The sequence below is a fragment of the Mustela putorius genome, unplaced genomic scaffold (assembly GCF_011764305.1).
Source record: "Mustela putorius furo isolate JIRA1106 unplaced genomic scaffold, ASM1176430v1.1 tig00000460_pilon_pilon_pilon, whole genome shotgun sequence".
Classification (NCBI taxonomy): domain Eukaryota; kingdom Metazoa; phylum Chordata; class Mammalia; order Carnivora; family Mustelidae; genus Mustela; species Mustela putorius.
The window spans coordinates 14,196,422-14,208,764 of record NW_025421389.1 but is presented as its reverse complement, the minus strand read 5'-3'; the positions used below and the strand labels follow the sequence as shown (position 1 = coordinate 14,208,764).

General features: G+C 41.6%; 1 protein-coding gene across 11 annotated transcripts in view; it reads right to left on the bottom strand.

The window, feature by feature from the left end:
- Nucleotides 1-12,343, bottom strand: part of CDON (cell adhesion associated, oncogene regulated) — a 99,369-nt gene that overhangs the window by 55,113 nt on the left and 31,913 nt on the right. For all 11 annotated transcript variants that reach the window (XR_006606875.1, XR_006606874.1, XM_013055014.2 and 8 more), the window contains 6 exons: nt 8,582-8,709; nt 6,450-6,722; nt 4,837-4,983; nt 3,824-3,967; nt 2,688-2,975; nt 538-807 (listed from right to left, as the gene is read on the bottom strand). Coding sequence is in view for 9 of the 11 variants with exons in the window: in XM_013055014.2 (XP_012910468.2) it covers nt 538-807; nt 2,688-2,975; nt 3,824-3,967; nt 4,837-4,983; nt 6,450-6,722; nt 8,582-8,660 (1,201 nt within the window). In the remaining 2 variants the exon portion in view is untranslated. The remainder of the gene's footprint in view (nt 1-537; nt 808-2,687; nt 2,976-3,823; nt 3,968-4,836; nt 4,984-6,449; nt 6,723-8,581; nt 8,710-12,343) is intronic.

The window sequence follows — 12,343 nt, the reverse complement described above, 5'->3', positions numbered from 1 at the left end:
TCCTAAAGGCACATACAAGAATATTCAAGAAACTGATAAAACGGGGCGCCTGAGTGCCTCCGTGGGTTAAAGCCTCTGCCTTTGGCTCAGGTCATGATCCCAGGGTTCTGGGATTAAGCCTGGCATGGGGCTCTCTGCTCAGCGGGGAGCCTGACTCTCTGCGTACTTGTGATCTCTGTCAAATAAATAAATAAAATATTTTTTAAAAAAAAGAAAGAAAGAAACTGATAAAACTAGTTAGTTCTAAAAGCAATATGGTTGGCTGGGGAATAGGAATGAGAGATTTTTACCATATGCCTTTTAAACTAGGTAGTAATTGTTTAAAAAAAAACACTGAAAAAAATTTTTTCCAATGAGGTTGGTCAAATAATATTGCTTCATCATGGAACTAGAAAGGAACGTGGGAAATAGGCATTAGTTTTGTTATGATAATAGGATTATACCTTTTTAGTAAAAATGTTATATTTTCAACCAAAACGAAAGCTTATCTGTAAAAGTAAAACTCCCTACGATTGCGTGCGGGGACCCAAAGCCTACCTTTTTCAATCTCAAGTCTCCCAGTAGACTGTATGAATCCAATCCCATTATCTGCTATACACTGATACAGCCCCGAATCTTCCAGGGTCACACCGCTGATTCTCAGTCCATTTCCCGCAGTGAGATGTCGTGGGGAAGGACGAACAGGCTGCGCGTTATGGAACCAAGTGCGGTTGGGAGTTGGGTTCCCGTGAACCTCACAAGTGAATTGTACTGTGGCGCCCAGAGAGACGGTCTGATCCTGTAATCCTTTTGAAATTGACGCATTTTCTGAAAATCAAACAAATAAATTAAACTCGAGCCCCTAAGAGGTACCTTCTGAAATTACCACACGAGACACAGAAAATCTTTCCTCTACCAGTAACTAGTTGAAACCAGATTGCCTTGTTCACTCACATTCTCCCATCCGCTGTGGTCATCAAGAAAAAATTAGAAATGTATCTGAACTTTCTTCTAATAGGATAAACCATATGTTACTAATATGTCATTGTCTCTTTTTCTAGATCTCTCAACCCACTTAATTCACACACACCCCTTGGGCTTCTCTGAGCCTTTGTTTCAGGTGATTTGTTTAAAATAAATAGTTTCCCTGGATTTCACATTAAACAAAAGCCAAAACAGAAGAATGCTTATTTGCAAGTTAAATTCTTTCCAGGGTCATTTCTGCCTTGTTTTATTTTTTTTTTTTTCTTAAAGATTTTATTTATTTATTTGACAGAGAGAGAGAGATCACAAGTAGGCAGAGAGGCAGGCAGAGAGAGAGGAGGAAGCAGGCTCCCTGCTGAGCAGAGAGCCCGATGGGGGACTCGATCGCTGGACCCTGAGATCATGACCTGAGCTGAAGGCAGAGGCTTTAACCCACTGAGCCACCCAGGCGCCCCCTGCCTTAAGTTTAGACAGATACTTTAAAATCCATCAAGTCACTTACACCTAGAAAAAGCAAATTATTTACCAACATTTGTAACATCTATCCAAGTTATTTGATTATGCATATTAATCTAGACCTGATTTTCACTGCACTTTAAAGCTCACCCGCCATACCCTTCCTTATTTCCTGTGTTACTAGGTCAGGCCACTGTTGCAAAGAAACGCATGTAGAAGTTTATGAAAACTATCTTTACTATGAAACCACTTACTACCTACTATTTCTGGCTTGTATGAAAATCTGTTTTGATGACAGAAAACATGTTCTGCTGCTAGACATGAGGTAGGTAGCTGGAAGAAAGGAAAGGAGAAGCTTTGAGATACAGTGTATATATAGAAATGTGGGCAGAAATAATGCAAATTTTATGAGCCAGATACAGTAAAAGCATCCCAAAAGGGAAAATAAAATCAAATAGTTTTTTTTATGTTTTTTTAAATTTATCCACTTGACAGAGAGAAAGCGAGCACAAGCAAGGGGAGGGGCAGAGGGAGAGGGGGAAGCAGGCTCCCCGCTGAGCAAGGGCCTGATGTGGGACTCGATCCCAGCACCCTGGGATCACAACCTGAGCCGAAAGGGATGCTTAATCGACTGAGCCACCCAGGCGCTCTGAAATAGATTCATTTTTGAGATGACATCTCTCAGTCAGTACTCTTAGTTACTACTGCCAGGTACTGCACACTGATACAGTCCAGACCCTTCCATCCCCCTGAATTCCCATCTCTGTCCTCCATGTCATGAAGAAGGAAGAACAAAGTCTGGATGACATAAGCAGGTTGGGGGTGAGGTTGTCATGAGCATCCCAGGTGAAATGTTTTATGCCACCAAGAAATACTGTGAAACTCTGCCAAATTCAGCAGGCCTTTAAAAAAATGAAGCTTGTTCTGACTACTGGTATAGGTGTTTCCAACTAGTCCCTGTTTCATTGATAGATCTTCCATTCAAGGGCACCTGTGTGGCTCAGTTGGTTAAGTGACAGCCTTCAGCTCAGGTCATGATCCCGGAGTCCCGGGATCCAGTCCCGAACTGGGCTCCCAGCTCCACAGGGAGTCTGCTTCTCCTTCTGATCTTCTTCCCTCTCCTGCTCTCTCTCACTTTCTCTCTCTCTCTCTCTTAAATAAATAAATAAATAAAATCTTAAAAAAAAAAAAAAAGATCTTCCATTCAAGGATCAGTTAAGCCAGGAAATCAGCCTGACTTGAAATCCAGTTTAATAAGGAACACTCACCTAGTACATTAACCATGTAAGTCACACGTTGTATGTCTCCAGACTCGTTTCCCACTATACAAGAATAGTTTCCAGAGTCTGCTGGGTCAATGCTGTCTGTGGCAAGATGAGAATACAACCTTCTCCAATTGCTTCCTGGCACAGCATCCTGACCATCCTTTAGCCAGTGCACTTGAGAAGCTGGGACCCCACGCACCACACACTCCAGCGTGACAGGGCTATGAGAAAGGACAGCTAATGCCTGTGACAGGGTGGGGTGCAGAATGTGAAAATCCTCTGAAGAAGGGCCTGGAAAAAGAACACAAAAGATTTTTTATTATTAAATATTCACGTCCAAACTCTTCCTTAGCAGATGTGTGAGAGCCTTCCCAACTTCCCATTTATTCTTCTTTACGCTACGAGGTCCAACTTGTAGCTAATTCATTTTTAGTTGAGAATTAAAATTAAAACACCTGATGACGCTTTAGAGCTATTTCTGAATTAGCGGTTGAGAAAATGTTAAATTTCTGACAAGACCAGAAACCAGTACTTTGTTTTGCTTTGACTATTAGTTCTATCCCAGTTCAGCTACCATAACCTGCAAGAGAAAAACACGTATTTTTTCATAATTCACAGTTAGCCACCAATTTGATTACCATGGATATAAAGTTACATTTTCTCTGTAATTTCTTTTTACTTGAGTGAAGGGTCAAGTTCTCCATATGCTTTCCACTCCGTCAATCTTGACCAAAATTCTCTTCTAAAATCCATTATCTTTTAAAAACATGTTCAAGGGTGCCTGGGTGGCTCAGTAGGTTAAGCCTCTGCCTTTGGCTCAGAACATGATCCCAGGGTCCTGGGATCAAGCCCAGCATCAGGCTCTCTACTCAGCAGGGAGCCTGCTTCCTCCTCTCTCTCTGCCTGCCTCTCTGCCTACTTATGATATCTCTCTCTCTGTCAAATAAATTAATAAAATCTTTGAAAATAAATAAATAAAAACATGTTCAATACCATTCCATAATGCATTTATGTATTTAATGTTTTATAAGACTCTCTTACGATAAGCAAAGAAGATGAACTCTGATTTCCCAATGTTTTATAAGGAAGGCCTCTGAGGTAACTTCTTCCTAGTTACCATTATTCTCTCAAATACTTACGACTCACAAGAAGCTTTCGGCCAATGGGTTCAACTTTTAATTCATTTGTGACAGGATTAAAAGCTGCACATTTATATGATCCCTTGTCTTCTAAAGATACATTCAAAATCTGAAGATTTCCCGACGGAAGGATTAAGTAATTCTCTGAGGAGAGAAGGGAATGCAGTTAAGCCTCTAGAAGATACCAATCACAACAACTGAAGGTTGATAGTTGTGCTTTAAATTCAGACGTGAGAAGAGCAGCAAGTAAGCAGTCAGGAAAAATGCATTAAATGAAAGAAAGGGAAAGTCAAGGCCGGGGGGGAAAAAGTCAACAGTACTAGAGGAAAAAAAATTAAACCCAGCAGAAACATCTGATAACAGATCATTTGTTGAGAACGCTGAAAGCACGGCGTCTTTAGAAAAAGAGACAATGACCAAGGCTACCACCTTGAGCAGACCTCCACCTACAGCACTGATCCCCAGTGTCCATTAATGCCTATTCTTTCATTTTTTCTCAACAAATCCTGCCAGCGAGGGCCCAGTCACAGGTGCCACAGCAATCAAGAAGGCAGACAAAAGCTTAACACTCATGCAGCCAACATTCCAGGGCGCGCGTGTGCTCGGGTGCCGGGCGGGGTGGGGGGGGATGGGTGTGGCAGACAAAGGGGTAAATAAGACACAAGCAAACAAAACTACATATAACACAATGCTGTGGGAAGAAAAAAGAAGCAGCCAAGTAAAGGGGACAGAGAGCAACAGAGCATAATATTTTATATGGGGGCCATGACAGAGGTCTTCTCAGTAGAAGAAATATGTGAGTAGAGACCTGAATGAATGAGGCTGTAAATACTTATACACTGTAGCCACTTGTGCTTGTCTCCACTTCGGAGACCAGAGACAATCAATATAGCTTATGCATTATTTTTTTGTATGCACAGTCCCTAGCACACAGAGCTCAACAGCAGGCGAATGACATTTTATTCTATGGGTGCTCTATGGGCGCCACTGGGTTATTTTGTAGAAGGTCTCACCTGTGGAATGTTTCAGCCACTTTCCCCGGATTTTATAGCGCACCTCGGCCTTGGGATTACTATCTGGTACCTTGCAGCCAATGAAACCAGTACTCTTTTCTTCTGCTGTAATAACATGCTTTGTTGCTGAACTGAAGTCACCGAGAACTAAAAGAAATAAGTAAATAAGTAGAAAAATAAATAAATACGAACTTGAACTCTCTTCCCCAGAGAAATTTAAAAAACCAGGAACCACAACTGCCAACGTGGCTATTAGTGGCAGCCGATCTCCCTTTACAGAATGGTGTGATTTTTTTTATCTCAGAAAGTAGCTGGGGTAGGGCTAGAGCTAAGTCATGGCAACTTTTTCCAGAGGTCAGTGCTTCTAGAAGACTACAAGAAAAGCAAACGGCTCTTAAAACATCAGGGAGAGGGGCACCTGGATGGCTCCATGAGTTAAGCATCTGCCTTCAGCTCAGGTCACGATCCCAGGATCCTGGGATCAGGCCCGTATCCAGTTCCCTGGACAGCAGGGAGTCTGCTTCTTCCCTCTCCCTCTGCCTGATGCTCTGCCTACTTGTGTGCACGTACACTCTCTCTGTCAAATAAATAAATCTATTTAAAAATTAATTAATTAATTTTAAAAGGTCAGGGAGAACTATAAAGTATAGTCCTCCCTGTTCTGTTGAAATAAACCCTTTTCAAATCCAGTCCCTCATCAAAACTCACGTTCCCTATGCATCTTTATTCTGTGGGTAGTTACTCACGCTGCAATCAAACGTTTCACAGGAACGAACCTAGGACATTGAAAAACCAAGCAGTGTATCATTTCTCTCTCGATCCCTCTCACTACTTAAAGTTCGCTACAGATGGAGCCACTTTATTATCTCCAAGGCTGAAAGCATTCGGCCGCCTGCCACTAGGAATTCGGCCTTCCAGTGTGTGTCTTGGAGCGGTCCATGGGTCACAGCTCTACAAAAACATTTACTCTTCTCGGTTATGACAAACTCACGACTCCTGGGGAATCCAGATTTGTTCTGTAAATAGGGGTGTCCTTACAAAGACATTTTCCATTACTGGAAACTATCACCATTTGAAAGGCAGATGGCTCAGACCTACTAAGCAAACCACCACATTCCAGATTTTCCATAAGTTCAATACTCAACATTCCTTTTGCTACGGTCAATTTTTTTTTTTCCTGCTTCTTTAGCCTGGTTTCAATTACATAAATTAAAATCACTCGGTAATCAAGACAAATAAGACCATTAGATAGGAAAGATAAAGGACTACAGGAAACAACTGAGTATCAAAGGAGACAACAGCTTTTTTGTTGCTGTTGCTATTAAGGGCTTTTAAATATTCACAAAGGAATTCAGAATTCGCGTTATAAAACTGTGTTCCTAACAAAGGAGAAGTTATTTCCATGCCCGCTATGGATGAAGACATGAGGTTAGGCTCACAGAGGTTCAAGGACATTTCCCCCAAGTTAAACACACAGCAAGAGTCAAGGCTGGGATGAGAACTCCAATGCGTTTACTCCACAGCCCACGCTCGGAATTCCCTCTATAAACAACGCACATGCTAACGGTAATTCTAGGAAAAAGCATAGATATCAGAGACAAAATTCAACTCACCAGCAGTGGACACTGTCGCAGGGCTGCTGACAACGGCACCAATGCTATTGTTGGCGACGCACTGGTAGGAACCCGAAAGGGAGGGATTAAGAGACACGATAGTCAAAGTCCCCTGATGAATCTTAATCTGTTCCATGTTTCTATCCAGTCTTTTTCCATTATGCAACCATGAGATATGAGCAGTCACAGGTTTAGCAGAACAATGTAGTACTACGGGTCCACCAAGTTTCTGGACAGCGGACAGTGGCTCAGAAATAAAAGAAGGTGCCAACCCTATAAGGAAACATTCCCCATGTGCCAAGAGGCAGGGGGAGTGGGAGAGAAAGGAGGTAAGGGGAGAGAGAAAGAAGAGTGTATTGAATACATTTCATCTCAATCTATGTAATCACAGGCAAGCCCTTATTTCAAAATACCTGTTACTATTCTTAATGCTTGTAAAAGTTCTAGGAACATTTTTATACACCCGTTTTTGGAAGGAAAAAAGGGCAACATGTTAACCTAAGACTTAGTGATTAGGGTAGAAGAGGGGAGAAACCTTCTGATATAAATCAGACAACATACCAATTCTGTAAGGAGAAATGGCAAATGGCTCTTTTTATGAAGTGGTTTCTAGGGAATGCAAGTTAAGAATCTGAAAAATTGAAGCTAACTTGCAAAATTAAAAAGAATTCTCTCCTACATCAGCAAGGATTTGATTTTAAACTAAGTTATTCTATAAATAATGGCTACGGTCTTACTACTTCCCTTTAATATAAAACAATGTCCAGTCATGCTGAAATACAAAGTCTGTCCTTTTCGGGGGGTGTAAAGCTAAGTACAGTGTCAATTTTAAGTTTTATTCGGTGTTTAGAATAGTTTTATATGTGACATCATTTCCTCAGCAGCTTGGGGGAAAGGGTGCATTCTCGCGCCAACGTATCAAAAGAGATGTCCCCTGCCCACCCAAAAGGGTGGCGGGAACAAGAATACTGTTAATCCGGGGGGATAAACTACTTGAAAGAAAAAAAAATCAGTAAGTTGCTAACCCTACTTTCATAGGATATTTCACTAGAATTGAAGATTGAGGGACGTGCCTCTCTTGACTAAAACCTGAGGTGGTTTGTTGAACAAAAACAGAAATAAAAGCAGATCAGCTTTTTGGCTTATAAAAAGTCATACAGTATTGTTTTGTTTTTTTTTTTTCTGAAAGATTTTATTGAGAGAGAGCATGAGAAGGGAGAGTGAGAGAGGGAGAAGCAGACTCCCTGCCGAGCAGGAAGCCCAATGCAGGACTTGATCGCAGGACTCCAGGATCATGACCTGAGCCGAAGGCAGTCGCTTAAACAACTGAGCCACCCAGGCACCCCGTCATACAGTATTCTCAACAGTGATAATAAATATTACTTACTGAATAAACATCGCTTGTATTTCTATATGACTTCTATAGGAATTTGTACATGAATCTAAAATAAGAATGCCTGAGGGCCGTGTGCTGGGCACGGGCTTATGTACACATTTAACTATCTATGTTTTTAAGCTTTTCAGTAACAGAAAGTGGAGAGAAACTCAGACAAGGTTATGTGAGAAGAACCAAGTTCTCTCCAAGCTGAGTCCTAAAACATGCTGATTCTAAAATTTCTTCAGTGGTGTGGTCAGCATTTTATTCTTGTTACAATTTCCAAATTCAGACATTCGCAACATATCCTCTTATTGAAAAGAACGTGATAGGACGATATTTGTTTTTAAGGCAACAAGAGGAATAAATTTTAAGGACAATAACAGGAAGGCCTGTCGAGGCCCAGAAGCACTACCAAGAGATCCTGAAATTGCTGAATGAATCCGTTTCTAAATCATTCAGCTGGGTTAAAGAAATCTTAGAAATGCCTTTGGAAACTATGATCGCCGGAGAGGATTTGAAGCTGAAGTTTGTTTCTTTATAGGATTAAGAAGAGGAATAGTTGGGAGTTTGGACAAGACCATTCTTGGGGATTAAAGGACACACGTATGGTGGCTGAGCACAGAGTCCTGTAGAGAATGGCAGAATCGCCGTATCATACTCCTGAAATTAATACAGCACTGTATGTTACTGGAATTAAGGTTCAAAATTAAAAAAAAAAAAAACAAAAAACCCACGACCATTCTTCAGCTCTTACCTGAATTCACAGAAGGGCACAGAACCGTGAGAGTAACGAGGTACAGCAGTGTCTGTAAAGGCCAAGGATCTGGATGCATAGCGCCAGATTACAGAATCAGGCAGGACAGACTTCCGGGCGTTGGCTCACTGAAAGACGTACAGGAAAAAGAAAGGAGGAAAAGGTCATCTATACCCCCCAAACAGCTGAAATCTTGTATCTGAACAGTCCCAGTTGTGAGCATGATGGCTGCCTTTTATTTTGAAGGCTCTGTAGAGAATGTGGCAGATACAAGGCATTCGATGACCCGTATCTTCCCAATTCACACTAATCTCTAGACACTAAGCTAACGGGAGTTCTGCTCATCCTTCCAAGGCGCTAAGACAGTATCTCCTATTATACAGAATCCATTGCTTTACATGAATACTTGATTCAGCTGCCTGTATGCATTCATTAGTACTTGTACAAGCATCTAAAATTTACCACCCACCAAAATGCAACCCCCCTTTGCAGTCCTAAAACAGAAACAGTAAAAAAAAAAAAACAAAAAACAAACCAAAAAAACCCAACAAAATAAAAACAATCATTTACATAGTGTTTCATATGTGCCAGACACCATTTCAGTGCTTTTTGTAGACCCACAGACCACTACGGTGAGACTAGACGGAACTGTGGCAGGAAGGGAAGAGGGAGACCAAGTAGGAGGTAATGCAGTCACTCAGGAGAGAGAGGAGCACAGGCGGTTCAGACCTGTGAGTCAGCTGCAGAGGTGGTAAGGAAAGTGGACTCAGAATATATTCTAAAGGTAGAACTGACAGAATTTGTTCAACACGTGGCTAGAGGGTAGAATTGAAAGATGTGTCAAGGATTTCAGCTGTTTTGGGTGTAACAGAATCCACAACAGCTCTGTTTACTGAAATGGGAAAGCCCAGAAGGGGGGAGATGGACTGAAGAGGTTAGTCAGCCGTTCTGTTTTGGGAAGGTAATTCTGAGATACCCACGAGGCATCGGAGTACTACTATCAAGTCGACAGGTGCATAATGGGGTCCAGAATTGTGTGAAGTCAGAGCTGGAAATAGAGATGTCAGAAATACAGACATCAGACCCATGAAAGCCCAGCACTAGATGAGCTCTAAGAAAAATATGATAGGAGAAGAGAGAACAGGCAGGAACCTTGGGATACTTCAATCTTTAGAGACCAAGCAGAGAAGGAAAAAGCCAGGGAGACCATGAAGAAGTAGCCAATGAAATAGGAAGAAATCCAGGAAAATGTTGTGTCCAGGGAGAAAAATGGGGAAAAAACCTATTTCTAGAAGGAAAGCATGAGCAACTATTGGAAACACTGCTGAGAAATACAGTAAGGCTTGAAGGCACCGTAACGCACAGGTGATCCTGACAAGAATGGTTTCAGTGGAAGAGGGACTAGCACCTGATGGTCGGTTCAGGACAGAATGGGAAGGGAGGAAATGAAGAAAGCACAGGAAATTCCTTCTAGGGCTTTGCTATAAAAGCAGAAAAATAGGGAGAATTGCTGGAGACACACAGCAGTCAAGGGAAGGCTCGTTTTTGTGTTTCTTTAATGCAGAGATAACACATAGAGCTAAGGCTGAAAAAAAAAAAAAAAAGGTTTCACAAAACCCAGCCCTGGTAAAGGATGTGGGTAGAAATCGCAATCTTCGGGGTGCCTGGGTGGCTCAGTGGGTTAAAGCCTCTGCCTTTGGCTCAGGTCATGATCCCAGGGTCCTGGGACAGGCTTTCTGCTCAGCAGGGAGCCTGCTTCCTCCTCTCTCTCTCTGCCTGCCTCTGCCTACTTGTGATCTCTGTCTCTCTCTCTCTGTGTCAAATAAATAAATAAAACCTTTTTAAAAAATCGCAATCATCTACTGCTGGTGGAAATATTGGTAAATCCTTTCTGGAGGGATTTACAATATCTATCAAAAATCATTCATTCGTGTGACAAATCCTTATGGAATATTTATTACTTGCCAGGTACTATTCTAGAAGCTAGCAAGAGAGCAATTTAAAAATATATAAATAGGAATAAGTGACACAGGCAAAAATGTATACCCCATCTACTCTAGTGGGAATGGACAATAAACATGACAAATAAAATTACTAGAATTAACAATGTCCGTGCCACCTTCCAAATATGATTCATTCCTCCTCTACATGGCTCTACGCCTTGGACACCTATCTACCCGTGGACTCATCACTCTGTTGTGAAATGTATCTGGTTACATAACTATTTCCTCCTTGAAGGCAAGAACGAGCCAGTATTTAACACTGTAAATTCTAATACCCAGCCAAAAACAGGCGCCAAAGAGACATTTTTCAAAATGAAAGGAATACCTCAATATAATGTAATTCCCAGAAGTACCTTAAAAAGTAGTATTTAATGAGACCTGTCATCTCACATGAATTCGGCATATTCTAGCTATATATTTTATTCCTTCATCCGTTCATTCACTCATATACATGATTTTTAAAATCAGCAAAAATATTAATAGTGCCTACTCTATGCCAGGCACCCTGCTAGGCTAGGGATCCAAAGAGTGGTTATTATGTCTGCAAATTCTCCCCCACATGCCTACTTGGCCAGGGCTAGCCACTGAATCTAGGACTATGGAATATTAATACAACAAAATGTAACGAGAAAGCTACATGAATGACCTTTTAGAAATGGGAATTCTATGTGCATATTCACGTATGCAAAGGTCAATTCTAACCTTTGATAAAATCAGGTAGAAATACACTTGTGGAGCATAACAAATAGCACGGACGACATGGGGAGATAGAGAGGAGAAGGGAGTTGGGGGAAATTGGAAGGGGAGGTGAACCATGAGAGACTATGGACTCTGAAAAACAATCTGAGGGTTTTAAAGGGGCAGGGGGTGGGAGGTCAGGGTACTAGGTGGTGGGTATTATAGAGGGCACGGATTGCATGGAGCACTGGGTGTGGTGCAAAAACAATGAATACTGTTATGCTGAAAATAAATTTAAAAATTTTTTAAAAAGAAAAAGAAAAAGAAATACAATGCATGGACCTTAAGTGTGGCTTCTAATTCAGCAAATAACGTCTCCTGAGATCTGTTTCCTTCTCTGCACCATGCGCTCCAAAATCTAGGAGTTGCCAATTCAAGTTCATCTGGATCACAGATCATCAGATCACGGACGCGTGTTAAGTTTTTTCTTGCTGACCTCTTGCAAAAAGTGGGAGAGGATATTCTGGTACCACTCACTGGTGGAAGAGGCCAGCTGTGTGAAAACCTTTTTTTTGGTTTATTTGAATTCTCACTTGGTTCAACGGCAAGGACTGACACACCACTGGTCAGCAGTCAAGGCAAAGTAAACATTCAAACAACTTGTTAACAGGAGCCGCAGTCCTGGGAGAAGGGGACAAGGAGGGGCGTTCCTTTTGCCAAATCTTTCCTCAACGATTTATTTATCAGAAAGCAGTGAAACAAACAGCAGAGTCAACTTTAACCCCAGCACATGATCTGCTGAGTTACGTTACAGCTGTCCTTTAAAACTTCACAGCTCATTACTGCTACCTAAACAATCCCACAGGATCATCTGGGATGAATTCTATCTTTCCATTGGGTTCCTTGCAACGTGCTGTCAGTTGATTTGGGGGGCTGGAAAGAACTTCCGACCGTATCGTAAGTATTTGGTGACTTCGTTGATACCCAAGGAAAGCTTGCTGCATTTGTTAGAGAACAGTGATAACGAGAATGAGGGCCTGGATTTCATTGCCAAAGGAGTCAGGTAGCTTGAAGTTACGTT